Raw genomic sequence first — 16,346 nt, forward strand, 5'->3', positions numbered from 1 at the left:
AATTATAAAAGCCTCTAATAAGGATGAGGATACTAACCCCCATATCTGGCTTACGATGTGAACCATGAACCATCTCTTCCCACGTATTAAATTAATTTGAATACATGGTAGAGAGAGGAAATGTCCAAGTTACCCGGTATTTCCCAACTTGACACGTTGCAGGCGACGTTTACAACGACTCGAGTCTGAAGACGAGATGATGAATTACCGGGTATTCTGTCTGCAAGGGTTACAGAACCTTGTAACTAAATTCGACTGACTTGATTAACAGAAGTTCAAAATGAGGGAGGGGGGTGGGGAGGCACGGCTTCGCTTATAAAGTCTGCTCTCGTTCGTTGAAAACTTCATCGAGTGTTTATCAAATTATAAGAAAACATTCGTCTGAATTATAAAGCGAGTAACTCTTGCCTCGAGTGAAGTGAAATGAATCTACCAGGTTTTCAACAGTCTTGAAAAGATTTGAATAGAAAAATCGGTACCTGTCTGAATCGACTTTAATCTTGTAGGTAAATGCAGAACTTATTTTCTATTTTTATGTTTTTAACTCTTAGGCTTACACACCGGGGTTAAAACGACCGCATGGCAATATATCCAGAACAATCTGATTTGATCCAAGATAAATACTGAAATATCGTAAAAATCGTTAATTCATTCTTTTTTCAAAAATACAACATCACGCACTGAAATAAATCCATTTTTTTCATCACACGGTGTGTCCGGTTTTTTTTCTCACTTTCTCAAATATCTGTATTTCGCAAGTAACTCAGTTAATTTTCAGCTCAAAATATCAAAAATTCAGCGACTTGTAACTTTTTTAGTATAACGATCCATTTTCCGGTATTTCACTGTTTCAAAAATTTTTTTCTTGTTTTCATATTCAAAATTTCATGTTGCCAAAGATAACTAATTTGCCTTGAAATGTAATATTTAAAGAGTGACGCAGAATCTTTTCAAGTTATTCGACTCAATACCTCCGTTTCTACGCAATGAGTTTTCCATGTGGAATCTCCAGCGACACCAATGTCACATACACAGGAGGTGCGCAGCTTAAGGTTTAATAAAAGAATCGACCATCCCAGTTTCTCCTAATAATAAAACGGCTAAAAAGTGACGATATTTTCCCATCAAACCGCCTTAATCCAACCTCATTGAAGACGTGACGTCGGGTCACTTAGCACGATGACTATTCACCCCCCAAAGGACGCCCAATTACACACGACCCTGAATTCTCCAATACGTGCTTTTAGGTGTCTCGAAATCAAATTACGTGGAACGTGAATATTGTTCACTATTCGTCAATACGCGTTCGGTCCATTGGTTGCATTTCGATTTCACCGTAGTGGAGTACACACGTACCAAGACCAATTTATACAACACCAAGAGCGACGAACTTCGCACATGAAGAGTTTGCGCAAGCTCGTGTTTGTTGAAACGAAATTTTATGCACTTCTTCTACTCCTCATAATCGACTCGACCATTCGGCGAACTCTGATCTCGAGACTTTTCTTTATAATCCTTAGTTTTTTTCCACCTAATTTTATGATGAGATTCCATCGCAGACAAGGTTCGTGATGCTTCCATGGTGCTAATCGAGTTTTAGATTACCAGGATGAACGGGAAAGCGTAAAACGAGTACCGGAGGATCTTTTGCACGGAGAGATGACGGATCGTTTCCAATCCAAAATGATCGTCTCGAGTGCACGTGACAAGTCTTTAATACTTCGGTATCCGGACACGAATCGAACGAATCAACGGAGGCGTGCGGAGAGATAAATATGATGAAATTATGGAAATAACAAAGGATTCCGAGTAATCCAGAAGATTCCTCGTTCAATCTACTCGCAAATTGTTTGACCCAGCTTCGTATATTGAAAAAGTCAACCATTCCCGTACTGTTGAACAGAAGTAATAGCATGATGATTGAGGTCGACATTGACAAGGGTTCAGTTCTCACTCTTGTATACAATTCGGTAAAAATGCTATAGAACATTTAACGGATCTTACTGGTCCGTAATGGGACAAATGCTATAACAGGACCGAATGATCATGACTCTTTTCGCGTCAACGATTTGGAAATGCTATTCGGTACTTTGCTGCATGAACCATTTTCACGAGAATCGTATAACCTCGTAAGAATTTGCGAGACCGAAATTTACACACCCTGGAAAGGAGTGCAGCTCAGTTGGTTCTCGTGAAGCAACGCCTTTAGCCAACAACGCAGGGTGCAGGCCGATGGCTCATTTATAGATACCCACACACGTATAATGCGGATTGCGTAATTGTACGCGACACTGTAACGATCAATTTGAGTTCAATAGTGGTGAACCGTTAAGGTGGTTCTTTAGTCAATCCAAAGTCCTTAGCTGTATATGAAACTTGGACTGACTGGTAATGGAAATGAAGTGAATCCTCTTGTTGGATATCAGACCAGATTACTGGCCGAAAACACGAAAACGAGCTTTTTGAAAATTGAACTTTTAACATTGCGCTTGTGGCCGTTTCAAGTTTTTTCAATGGAAATGCTGTCACAATTGTTTTATAAAATCCGTAGAGCTTGACAAACAAGTGAAGAATGGTTGTTGGAATATAGATCTTTCCAACGAAACGTTGAAGAGGAGACCGTTGCCGACCGTTTCGAAAAGATTTTTAATGATAAACACGACGGTGTATAGGTTGAAAATCTCGCGTCCCGGATCCGATTATATGGCGCGAAATTTGAATATCGCGAGTTGTATTTTCACATAACCTGGATTGACGTATTACTAATAATAACAAAAAGGAAATTGAAACGTTCATTAATTATCGAAAAAAATTTCTTGTACATTGAGATGTATGAAAATAATGGAACTGTACACTCCCTATTAATTTTATCTGATGATAACTGTAGTCAAATGAAAACCTATCGACATAACTTTATTAATAAAATTACAATAAACTATCATCATGAATTTTCATCAGAAATTCATGAATTTTATTCTCGTGCACTGATCCAATAACTTTAATAGAAATTATACACTTATCCAAAAAAGGATGTTCTAACGACTCCTGAGTCACTAAAGAACTACCTTAACGGCGAACACCGAAATAAGTGTTCCTCAAAACGCCCGCCAACTCCTCGTCACTTTTCCGCTTCACATCTACAGAGGTTCATGGTGTTTACAAATACGCGGGTCACGCGTTTCCATTTCACAATTTCCGGAACGCTTATATGATACGCGTATTTTCTGTCATAAATATGTCGCGGTATATATTAAATAAATTAATGCGACCATGTCACGAGAGAATTTCTCCGACTTTCGGAAGCGTTCAGGAAGCAGAGAGCGAGTCGCATCTCCGTTTAAACAGTTTACGACCCTCTGGAAGTGGTTTTTCGTCACCTACACATTACCTATGTTCAACATATGTATATATATATACAAAGTGTGCACGCTACAACGAGGCATATCGTTATAATTTCACCTCCTTCCACCGTTGCTGGATGAAATTTCATCCATGGTCGTTAGTCGTGACGTGTTCCATTAAGTTCCAAACTTCTGATCCCAATTTTCGTACAGTACTTGGAATTCCACTTTCCGAACAAGTCCAACACACGCAGGTTCAATACTCAATGAAAGAGCATTATTAATACTCTCTACCGTACGAGTAATCTTCTTTCTCCTTTGAATCAGTCGTTCCTTCATCGGTTCTTTCAGTCATATTAGCCACTTTTTCTTATTATTCCATTGGGTTACTATCTCTCTCTCTATCTCTCTGTGCACCGAGTCGACTCGTAACTCTGACCCCAGGACGGCTAAATCCTTCTCTCAAGCACTGATGAAATAAATGATGCTTTGAGAGAACCATACTGTGTAGAATTATGTACAGGATGAGATTACGATCAAGGACTATTAGCCACCAAAAGCGTTTCCGCATCGTGCCGTGACCGAAAACTCAACATAAGGTAAGTGTATACCAGTTATTGACACGTTTAGACCCAATCATTGACCCATGTATTTTGCAAAATTATAAGCTGGGGGCACAAATTGTGAACTTCTCGATGACTAAAACCAATCGCTAGAGGGTTACACGGTACAAATTTGTTTTCTTAGTAATTTTAGAACTAAGAACCAAAAAAGGTCAATAATTGGGACAGGGTCAGTAACTGGTACACTTACCTTACTAATCATAAAGCTTAGTCCAAGTTCTCACGCAGTAACGAGAAGCTTTCTGGCTTCGGTTTTCAGGAGTATTTTGATTCATCCGACTACCGTGTGACTTTGTTTTCAATTCTGCAGGCTTTTGCCCGAAGCTTTGGGACGGCATCCTCTGTTGGCCATCCACATCCCCTGGCGCAGTGGCGACTGTCGCCTGCCCGGATTACATCGCTGGTTTCAACGACAAGGTAAGTTTCCCTCATCGCGAATCGTGAGCTTTTATGAAATCCTCGCGCGAAGTTAGTACGTCATATAATCGAAGTTCGGTTTATCTTCAACGCGCGTATAAACGTTCAATATCATTTTTCACCCTTGCGCTCCATACCGGGGTGAAAACGACCCCGCGACGTTCGCTTTAAATTTCAATTGAAAAACATCTGTGTGTGAAGAGTTGACTCGGTCAATTTTCAGCTCGAAATATTAAAAATTCAGTGAATTATGATTTTTTGAATAAAATGATATATTTTCTGGTATTTTGTTTCTTTCTGAATTGTTTTATTCCTGTTCAAAATTTCATTTTGCTCAAAATAACTAATTTGTCTTGAAATGTAATAGTTAATTTAAAAAAAAAAATTTCAAAGTAAAGGTTTTCGACAAATTACCAATTTAATATTCATCGTTTGTCATCTAATCACTTTTTTCGAATGAACTGAATTATATTTCACTGTTACAAAATTCCGACAAAATATTTTATGAGACACTTCATATGTTTTACTGTTATTAGCGAACAACACATAAAAAGATCTTCATACTTTACGAATACCTTCTTAAGAGTAGCTTTTACTAATAAGATAGTTGTTGTATCGACGTGCCGACATTTTTTGTCTGTGATTTTGACGGTAAAGGATATTTCACTATAAGCACCTTCTTATCCTCAGTACCATAAGCAATTTCACAACCATCCGAAAATTTGCATAGTAACGTTTAATAATTAATATCAATCAAGGTTGTGTAAATACTTGGGTCGCGTGACTACATTCCAATTTTCATCAGCAATCTCCTTAAGTAGATCAAACGGAAAGTCAATTGACATAAGCCTCGAGAACATTTCATTTCTTCTCTTCATGCATCTCGAAGGTTTCGAATTTTTTTTTTTTTTCCAACGTCCCTTCGCAGAAATCGGCTTTTACTTCATACTTCACACGTAATGGGGAAAATAAGTAATGCGTATATTCCAAGTTAATGTGCGCAGGCACGAAGCGCGAAGAAGAGAAGAAACCTCGCGGTGAATTTGTATCAGTACATCATTATAAAAGTGTTTTTAAAACGTCAATTTTCAACCCCCGCATAAAAGCGGTTTCATCAAGCTGCTTTGCTTCGTTCAAGTTTACTTTCAACTGAACCGTGTCTGATGAAATTCATTGCGAGGTTTATTCCTCATGAAATATTCACATTAGTAGGTTAATATAACAATCGGCCAGTAAAATATCAGTGGAGCTCGGAGACAGTTGTTTCAAAAAGAAGAAAAGAAAAAATTTCGTTTTCTATGCACTAGATACCTAAACTTTGTCCTGTCATACCTGCACCACTTAACTACTTAAGGGTTGTGGGGAGGCGCCATGCCGCTATTTCGTTATTGATTTTGATGAAAAAATTGTGAAATCTTTTCAAAACTACGAGTAATAAAGCCCTCAAACTGAAGTTTTTCCAAGTGTTTTCATTCTATTTAAAACAAAAAACTCTTAAATGAGTTAGCAGAAATGCTCGCCGCTTGACTTTAAGAGTCCATCAGGGTCTTCCTTGGGGAAGATCTCGCGTGATGTTTGACCATCTGCACTACAACCGGCGTACAGACATCGCAGTTTGACCTGTATCGGGCCAATCGTCAAGGGAACCTACAGTTCTACGCGATTATAAACCAATTTGTTTCAACGAAACGATAATTATCTGCATAGCGAGATCTAATACGACAGTTAATTTTGGAATGCGATCAGTTTGCAAATGTTTGTGACTGTCAATTACGATCTTAGGAGAAAAATTCAACGGCAGTCAGTTGTCGTTCAAACTTTCACGCCTGAGAAATAACCCCCCGCCATAGGATTGCAGAAGTTCACAAAGTGTCCAGAGTCTAGACTCGGTGAGAACTCATTGCGCGGAATTGTTCTCGTTAAACTGATCGAAGTCTGAATACTAATTAAACAGATGGTGGACTGCGCCCAGTTACACGGCTATAAACAGAAGACGAGGTCAGCATGCTGGGACAGGGGTTGGTAAATGGGAGAAAAAGGTTTGAAAAATGCGTGATAATCGGACATGATCTCCTTTTGGGAGCAGTGCGAAGCCCTTTACGAGAAAACTAAATCACCCCAAGTAAAGTCGAACGCTGATTACTGACCACCATACTCAAATTGCACCTCGCGTTTCGCATTTCGCGCATGTTATGCTGTCACGTAACGCTTGGGTATTACCCTGAGTTGTTTGTCTTTAATTCATTTTAGGTGTAAGCACCGTGTAACTCGCACAGTTGGCGTCATTGTGACGTTCACGAAACAATGAAATTTATTTTGAACTGAAAATTAACCGAGTTACTCTCAAGACACATGACATTTGAGAAAAAACTTATGGACACACGGCGCGATTAGAAGACAGTAGGTATTTTTATTTTAGTGAGCGAAGTTGTATTTTTGGAAAAGGAATGAATTAACGATTTTTGCGATATTACATTATTTATTTCGGATCTTTCTCATATGAAATTTACGGTAAACATGACGTGAGGTGATTTTGTACCCCAGCCTGCAGCGTAAGGGATATTGATAATCTCGTTCTTCTGACTATTATGTTGTTCGACCGTTTGTTTGCTTGTTTTTGATTCAGTCGCATTTTTTTTTTTTTTTGTTTTCATTTTTACTCTTCACAGGAAAACGCCACTCGGTCTTGCATGTCCAACGGCAGCTGGTATTGGAACGTCACAACTAACAGCACATGGAGCAACTACTCGCAGTGCTTCAAAACACCATTCGTCAAGGTCGTCATGCAGCTGGAAACCCCGAACGCTTCGCTTGCGGTGAGAATTTCTCCTCACTATATTGAAAATAGTTGTGTAAATTTTTTGGGATATTTTAATTTTTAATCATCAACGTTTGAGTAGAGAAAAGTTAGTAGAGTAAAAAAATATCAAGCATGTATTACTGAAACCACTCCTAAAGCATACCCCACAAAATTGATCTTTTCGGATCTCTCGAAAATGACACAAAATTTGTCATTGAAATCAATTGGACGTTATTCCCTATAAATGGACAATAATATGCGCAGTACTTTCGCTCTTAGGGGTTGCATGCTCTGTTTACGAGGGTCAACTTTAGGGGTAGTTTTCACCCTTTAACCTTTAGAGGGCCGGAGTGTCCCAAACAAGAGCCAGCAGGTAACTCTGAAACTCCACCGGACGTGTTGACTATTATACACCCAAATCATACCTCTGAAAAATATCAAATTTCCAGGGAAAAATGCCGGCCCTCTGAAGATTAAACGCGATTCTTGATGTGACAAAATACATCTAAGAATAAAGAAATCTGTGAGGTACACCTTGGATATTATACATAAGGATTTTCCTTGCATTGTAAGACAAGTCGGAGGTTTTTAACACGCTTTCAAATTACGTAATACCAAACAATTTCAGCCCTTGGAAATCCACGAAGAAAACTCCAATTAACAGCAAATCAGCATTAAAATTCGCGAATAATCATAATTGAAGGATCTGGGTAGCGACCCAATTATCCCCGAATGTAAAGGTGCGTTCGAGAAGAGGCGAGCCGCGGCTAAAACTAAACTCAGATTTCCCACATTCCGAGTGCGAGACGAGAGCGGTGTAATAGTAGTTTGACAATTAGTTGGCAAATGTAAATTTAGGACGAAGTATACCCCTGGTGGCCTGGTGATTCAGTGGACGAGATAATCATTATCGTCCGTAGAAAACGAGGCGACATTCGCGTAGGATATTCATTCGTTCATATTCATATTTATACCAAGCGGATAAACAAAAATTTTAATCAAATTTTGTTCAGTAAACTGTAAAAACGAAAGAATTAAAAGCAAGCGGGAAAAGCTCTGAAGTGAATACACACGAGACGTGATGAATTACCCGTCATTTTCGGGGATTACAGGCTGAAATTGTGTAATGTGATACATCTTAACGAATCTTTGGACAACTAGTCAAGCGTAACAGCTCGCTCAACGGGAAAATCACCTCCACAATTGGAGTATAACTTACATAACTGGAGAATTTGGAAACTCGTCTTGAAAGTTATTCAAGCATTGTTCTATAGATCTGTTAAAATTTTGCGTTTATTTAACGGAAACGTTTTCTCCGTGAACTGTTAAACGAAAATCGAACCCTCGCCTCATCTTCCAGGCCAATGGAGAGAAATCCCTTTGGAAGCGTGAAAAATAGGTATTTTTCGAGAATTTTTTTAGAGGGGAAAAAAATTATCTAATAATTTTCAAATGTTAGCATAATTTTATTGAAGCATTCAAGGTGAGAAACAATCTTTTTTGTTGCGATCATACACAAAATGGCGGCGTTATTAAGGGTCTTGGGACGCCTGTTTTCCGTGACATCGAAAAGTGCTGCAGTTGTCACTCTTTTGCTGTTGATCTGAATAAGATTTAACAAGTGTTATTCGTTTATTGACATATTAAGGGGAAGGATGTACCTAAAAAATGATGACAAAGTGCAAAATTGAAAATTTCGGAGCCCTTTTATTCTAAAGGTCGAATTTTCGACCTTTTTTTCGACATACTTGACCCCTAAAAAGGTATTTATTTACGCGCTACCTTTCGAACTTTAGGTACATCCTTCCGTTAATATTACTGAGTGTGATCTCCCAAAATTTCATCGAAATCGGTCGACAACTTTTGGAGCTACAACACGAGCAGTTTTTGAAAATGTTGTTTCGAGATAATCGCGTTCAAAGTTTCAACATGTGAAAACTAGTGATTGTAGTGACTTAGCGATTAATCAGCGATGCCAGGCGCGTACAGCAGACCTTCTTCTTCCTCGAAAAGCTCATTTTCTTCCGCCAGCTGTTTTTTCCGGGCAGTACGAGCTTCTTTCGTCTCAGAAAGACTCACTCTGTTTTGCCGTACAATTCGCTCCTCATCCGAAGTTTCAGCGAAAATTCTGCAGTTGGTGCCAACAACTATGTCCAATGCATTCATAATCCTCAAGATCGAAGAGAAGCCATCATTGAACATACCAGCAGCGATGTAGGCCGAAATTTCAACAATTTTTAAGCCGCAATGCAAATGTTTTGGAGCCAATCGCCAGATCGTCGAGTTGAAGCTTTCGTTTGCGTTTTGGGTATGGCCTCCCAAGTACCTTTTTAGCAAATCATCTCTGGACAGATCTTGATAAATTGGCAGGAGATGCTCTTGGATATTTTCGGGAAGTAACGGTGAAAGATCTTCCAATTTTGGATTTTTACCCAAGGCGATTGCTTTTTGCCATTTACACCAGCTTTCGGGTCCAGTCGGGCAGTATTTGTGATTTGGCTTTTTCTTTGTTGAAAAAATGTGATAGAAAGTAGCCATGATCTCTTGTTTCATATTTTCAACACTATTTACATTTCTTTGAATGCTCAAACCATAATATTTCGTTAGTTTTTTGACAACTGTATCCGTTAACTTGCCTCTTCCGGAAAGTTTTTTTTCTTTTCTTACGTTTCGGAGTCTGGTGCCCATTCTCTTCTCTACGTGGCCAATGCATTCACTTTTTACAACAGTCAACTCGTCACCATAAGGACTTAGTTCTAGAATGGCCTTAAAAGTTTTCGAATCGCCATCACCTACATAATTGCCATACTTTACGCCAAATTTCTCTTCAGATCTGGAAAACATTTCTATCATAGAATCAACCTCCATTTTTCCCGCGGAGCCCTCGTGATTCTTCATGCAATTTTCTTCGTGATCTTCGAACCATTCCTCATATTTTTTCGTACGAGTCTTATTTTTCCAGAACGTACAGCCTTGGCAGTAACTGCTTTTCACAACTAAATCGACCACTTTACCAGAGTAGTAGCCGATGAGCGTAGTTACACCATACAGTGACCCAGGCTTTTTCCACGTACCGTCACCCGAGACTTTGAGAATTTTTTCTCCTCTTTCATGCTCGATATTTTTTTTCACCTCTTCTTTGACAGCATTCTGCGTTGAAAAATCGAATGAGGACTTGGCAGCTGCATAAATATGCTCAATGATTTTGGTGTAGCTGCTTTGATTAAATCCAGTGCACAGGTCCATCAGATTGCAAAAGGTATTGATTCCTCGTCTCGCGACCCCCAAAAATCTCATAACTAGCACAAGCCTTCGATTAATTTCGTAACCAGTGTGAATCAAAGGTCCTGACTTAATTTCTCGATTGCCACACCGACACGTAACGACAATTTTGAAACCGAGCACTCTATGGCCTGACTCATTAAAATTTACTCTTTGCTTGCACACAGAACAAATTAAAATGTCTGATAGAGCCGTAAAAACTGTTAAAAACTCAATAATTCTGTATGCGTGCAAAGGATTTGTACGTACATCCTCTATGCACGCAGACTTGAGTTTTTTAGCACTTGCACTCATCTCGTCACTTGTACTCGGTCCGAAATTCTCCCCGCTCGCATCAGTAAATTGATTTCCTTGAAATCTTCTTTTTTTGCTCGCACATTTTCGGGCTATGTTGCCTCGCGTTCCTTTCGGATAGTTTGGCATTTTACTTTGGTAAACACGACCGTTCGTGACAAAATTTCAAACGAAACTGAATCTGTTTTTCGGGCAACGTTTCGTTCCGTATACCTACCGGTTCACGCTATATGGATATATCTATAATGTCCCCTCTATAAAATTTCTCGAAACATCTACCTGGTCAAAAGAAAAGGTAAATAAGGGAGCATTGTGATGCGAAGGTTGCTCCGCCTCTAACGGTCCGAGCGCCCGACTCGCTACCTGACCGCACGCTGTCGCTCCGCTCTACACTATATGCGATAACTCCGCAAATATTCATTATTTCGGGTTTTCCTTTGGTCGGTATATTCTTTGGGTATTATACTTTCGAAATATGTAAAAAAAAAAAAAAAATCGATTTTTTGAAAATTCTAAAGGGATTTCTCCCCTTAATCACCGGGCGATTTACATATTGAAACTTTGATGAAAGCTCCGGAACTGTTCAAACTGCTGCAAACGAACCGCGATCTGATCCGGTACAGACTATATGGACGTTTTCAGTTCTCACAAAGCCTTTGTGTGTCCAAGTCGCACTTCCGCTGACACCGCAGTGACTGCGTTAAGTGTACTTAAGGTGGTTCTTTAGTCAATCCAAAGTCCTTAGCTGTATACGAGAGTTGGACTGATTGGTAATGGAACTGAAGTGAATCCTCTTGTTGGATATCAGACCAGATTACTGGCCAAAAACGCGAAAACGAGCTTTTTGGAAATTGAACTTTTAACATAGCGCATATGGCCGTTTCAAGTTTTCTCAACGGAAATGCTGTCACAATTGTTTCATAAAATCTGTGGACCTTGACAAAAAAGTGAAGAATGGTTGTTGGAATATAGATCTATCCAACGATACGTTGAAAAGGAGACGTTGCCGACCGTTTCGAAAAGATTTTTAATGATAAACACGACGGTGTATAGGTTAAAAATCTCGCGTCCCGGATCCGATTACATGGCGCGAAATTTGAATATCGCGAGTTGTATTTTCACATAACCTGGATTGACGTGTTACTAATAATAACAAAATGAAAATTGAAACGTTCATTTTTTATCGAAAGAAATTTCCTGTACATTGAGATGTATGAAAATAATGGAGCTATACACTCCGTATTAATTCTATCTGATGATAACTGTAATTAAATGAAAACCTATCGACATAACTTTATTAATAAAATTATAATAAACTATCATCCAAAATCTTCTTGAAATTCGTGAATTTTATTCTCGTGCATTATTTCAGCAACATCAATGTAAATTATACAATTCTCCAAAAGGATGTTCTACTGACGCCGGAATCACTAAAGAACCACCTCTCTGCTAACCAAAGCAGTACCTTGGCGTCTAAAGAAACACTTGATGATTGGATCAGCCAAATGGAATCACACTGCGACTAGACGTTGAATCGCGCTTTAGTCCCCAATTTCGCGACTTTGATATTCCCAGAGCTACGAAACGTTTCTAAGGTTCCCCAGTTTTTCAATTCGCAAATCGGTCCAAATTCTATTCGCACTGAACCGAAAGCCTCTTTCACCGAGGGGCAATCGGACTTCTGCAAGGTGGTTTAAGCTTCTTTAATATTACATATTCAATATCCGCGTATTCCGGCTGAAATTATATTGTGAAGATGCCAGCGAGTAAAATCGAAAAATGAAGTTTGTTTTTCAATTTTTTCCCCTTCGCATTTTTTACTTCACCTTCTAAATCTAATAAATGTCACTGATCGTTTATACCCACGATAATGGTTTATTCTTCATGTTTCATTCGTTTATAAAGAGACCGTCAACTTTATTCCCAAGAAGTTTAATTTCCTTGATGCCTTTCCAGGGCCGGAAATCCGCGACACGTTCTGGTATCTTTTCCACAAAAATTTCTACGCCACTAACGGAGCTGGTATAATGTAATGACAACGATAATCGTGCAGTGAGATCTCAGATAAAAATAAGAGTAACGACAAAACCCCTCGCAGTCTGCACCTTCAATTATACTCTTATACCGGGGGAAAGAATAATACGAGCTGGTCCGACGTATAGCCGGTGGGTTCATTTTTGCTGCACCAAATTCTCACATTGTTCGCCCATCGCTAATTTCCAAATTCCACAAAAATTTTCTGAACTTCAAGTTGTGTTCCATCACTTTTTCCAAGATACATTCTCCTCGATGTAGAGTTCTTCATACCGGGAAAAACATCGTCCCTGCTAACTTTTTGGGTGTAAGCAATATTGAATGAGGGAGAAGAGATGCGGTCCATCCAGTTTGCATCCGGTGACTAGTAAAATGGCGGAGGCAACATTCATTTCGGAGAATGGGTGCTATCGGCTTTCGAAATTGGATGGTTTAAGCGAAGGGCAAATCGGTCCTTTGGAATTTCAATTACATTGAGGATCAGCGGTGTTTCTAAACCTAATAAACATACTCAATACCAATTAAAAGTTAACATTGGCTCATTTGGTTATCACGGGTCACGGTTACACGTTACTTCGAAGCAAACGAAAAATCACGGCACAAGATATTTTCGTTCGTTCTTTTTCTACCAATTCGTACAACGGTCAAAACAAAATTTTCTAAACGACCGTAAGGAAATTGGAACGTTAAAAACTGGAACTACTTCCCTCGCACATCTCCATAACAAAAATATACTTCTTCGCATCGTCACAATATGTATAGTAAAAGTTGACCAGAATTGATGGAAAGAGGAAAATATTTCTGCGTAGTATGGGTACGTGAAAAAAGCACGAATATGAAAACGAAAATAATGAAATATATTTACGTATAAGCATAATCGATTATACACGTACGCACTTTGCGTCTCAATTTCAGACCACTGAAATCTGTTACACGCCTCTAGAAATTTTTTCCAGTAACGTGTTACAGAACCGCGCCAACCTTGAGAAAACTTGTAACGAAAAATTCAAAGCTGCGCAATACACAACCGAAAGAATTCGCTGCCACAAAAATTGGCCAAAGAGAAGAAAAATTCCCCCCCATTAATATCGTAACCGTGTCAAGCTTTGAATGAACGATTCTTGAACGATAAAAGCTGTGGAGCCCATAAATCTTTCCCCCTTTGAAGCGAAACTTGTGTTACACCTCGCTTTCGTCCGACTTTTCAGCACTGAAAACCTTCGTTCACAATTTTTATATTGTTTGGATATTTCAGAAGTACATACCGATCGTCAAGACGATTTCACTGACCGGGTATTCCGTCTCCCTGTCAACCCTGATAGTTGCATTCTGCATACTGGCAGCCATAAAGTAAGTGCATAATCCTTGTTTTACACATACCGAAAGATGAATCCCGTTTTTACTGCAGTAATTGATGCTGAAAAGAAGAGAAAAATCGTCAAGGTGATCAGGATCCGAGATAATAGCGAGATTATATTCTAAACTTTGTTTATATGTTGAATAGATCAGTTCTGTTTTTATAAGTGAACACAAATATGTGTTTGCGCTTTAGAGACCGTGAAGTACAACACATAATGTTTGTAAAGAGGGAAAGAGCGTTGACAAATGAACCGATCGTAAAACTTTCTGCTGTACCTACTTATATGTATAGAAATAAATGTTAGTAAATCGATGAAAAAATATTTCATCGCCGAAATAACAGAGTGGATTATTCCGCAGCGAACCGCGACGAAGATGCCGCGATACATTGGAAAAGTATAGAAAAGTCTAACTTCTGAGCACCCGTGAATCTTATATGTATATACGACTATACATCTTGAAACTAGGAAATCTCTTTACCCACGAGTCTCCGCGACCTCGGACTCGAGTTTGTGGAGTTTTCTGACGCTTCGCGGATTCTTTGTTACAGGAAACTAAGATGCCCAAGGAACATGCTGCACATGCACCTCTTCGCCTCGTTTATGATGCGGGCCTTCATCGCCCTCCTCAAGCACTCGATATTCGTCGACGGCCTCGGCTTGTCCTCCGACGTTTTGGTACTAGGCGGAGGCGAAAGTTACTGGCTGTCGGATCCTAACGAGAGCAATTGGCACTGCAAGGCGTTCACCAGTGTCTGGCAGTATTTCATCCTCGCGAACTATTGCTGGATACTGATGGAGGGCCTCTACCTTCACAACTTGATCTTTCTGGCTCTCTTTACTGATTCAAAGTCGAGCATCACGGGCTACGTCGTTCTCGGCTGGGGTGAGTCGTACAAGCCTTGAAACTTGGTGGAGTTTCAAACGCTTGAAAGCTTCTCCATCTAATCCATACTCGTCCATCAAACTGGACACGTAATATAGGTGTATGTGTACACTAGGGTGGACCTTAAAAAAATCATTTCAAATCGGCGTCACATAATTAGAAAATAATTCCCAAATATTTTCAAATTTTTATATCAATTCCTTTCACCTCGACTCAGTTCCTGCATTGGGAGTAGTAGCACGTAAGTGTATAATCGTCGTGTACGAACTCTAAAATAACCAAATGCGTGTCTTATTGTTGGCTGGACGTAAAGTAGGTTCCAGTAGCTGCTCATCAGAATCCACACGATATACCCTGTAACAAAGGCGAGAAAATAAATCAAATTTTTCTGCAGAAATACTGACGGTGATTTTATGCTATATTCATGGAAAAATTTTATGCTATCTATGTATATGATACGCGTGAGTGTGTTTGCAATGTTATTATACGCGTGAAACCCGTTGTAATAAATTGGCTTATCTATATAATATAGCGCAATTAAATTTCTCTACCGCACACATTAGATTTTCTCTGCCTCTTATCGATTCGGTATTCATAAATCTGGGGTTCTTACGGTTACCGATCGACAGCCTCAGCTTAAAATGTCAAAATTCGAAATAGCAGTTCCAATATGGCGGTTGAAACTACAAGAAATTACTTTATCCGAATAAAGGTACATGGTACCCAGAGGGTTTGAAAATGCTGGCTACGCGCCTGAACTCAAAATTCTAACGTACATCTTTTGAACAGCAGATCTGAATGGTCAGCCATTTTGAATTATTTAATTTCCACATCAGTTTCGCAATCAGTGACCCAATCAGAAACGATCGAGCACCAATTGTTTTGTCTGAATTAAATGATTTTTTACATTTCCGGCGGCCATTTTGAATTTTCAAGTTTCGAATCCATAGAAAAGTATAGGTATGCCTGAAATATGGGTGCGTGAGCCAATTTTGTCGCATCGTTATTGCTTCGTCGATGTATACGAAACGGATAAATCTCATTACTCATGCACGAGACCACGAACTGGCACCCTGCAGTATATCACTCATGCTCACTCTTTACGCATTTTATCCGAGACATATATCACGTTCACCGTCTAAACTATACTTCATACCTTGGAGCCAATCTTCCCAGGTTTACCGGCCATATTCGTCCTTCCTTGGGTTGCGGTTAGAGCGGCTTTGGAGGACACGTATTGTTGGACAACGCACAAGAACTCCCTGCTGTTTCTAATCATTCGCGTGCCCACGATGCTCTCAATTTTGGTGA

The 16,346-nt window shown here is 39.4% G+C and overlaps 1 protein-coding gene across 2 annotated transcripts in view; it reads left to right on the top strand.

Annotated features, from left to right (window-relative positions):
• Positions 1 to 16,346, top strand: part of LOC124181604 (parathyroid hormone/parathyroid hormone-related peptide receptor-like) — a 47,932-nt gene that overhangs the window by 27,325 nt on the left and 4,261 nt on the right. For both annotated transcript variants that reach the window (XM_046568315.1, XM_046568314.1), the window contains 5 exons: positions 4,275 to 4,381; positions 7,051 to 7,197; positions 14,047 to 14,141; positions 14,701 to 15,035; positions 16,212 to 16,342. In XM_046568315.1, the coding sequence (XP_046424271.1) occupies positions 4,275 to 4,381; positions 7,051 to 7,197; positions 14,047 to 14,141; positions 14,701 to 15,035; positions 16,212 to 16,342 (815 nt within the window). The remainder of the gene's footprint in view (positions 1 to 4,274; positions 4,382 to 7,050; positions 7,198 to 14,046; positions 14,142 to 14,700; positions 15,036 to 16,211; positions 16,343 to 16,346) is intronic.

The sequence above is a fragment of the Neodiprion fabricii genome, chromosome 4 (assembly GCF_021155785.1).
Source record: "Neodiprion fabricii isolate iyNeoFabr1 chromosome 4, iyNeoFabr1.1, whole genome shotgun sequence".
In the NCBI taxonomy this organism is placed as follows: domain Eukaryota; kingdom Metazoa; phylum Arthropoda; class Insecta; order Hymenoptera; family Diprionidae; genus Neodiprion; species Neodiprion fabricii.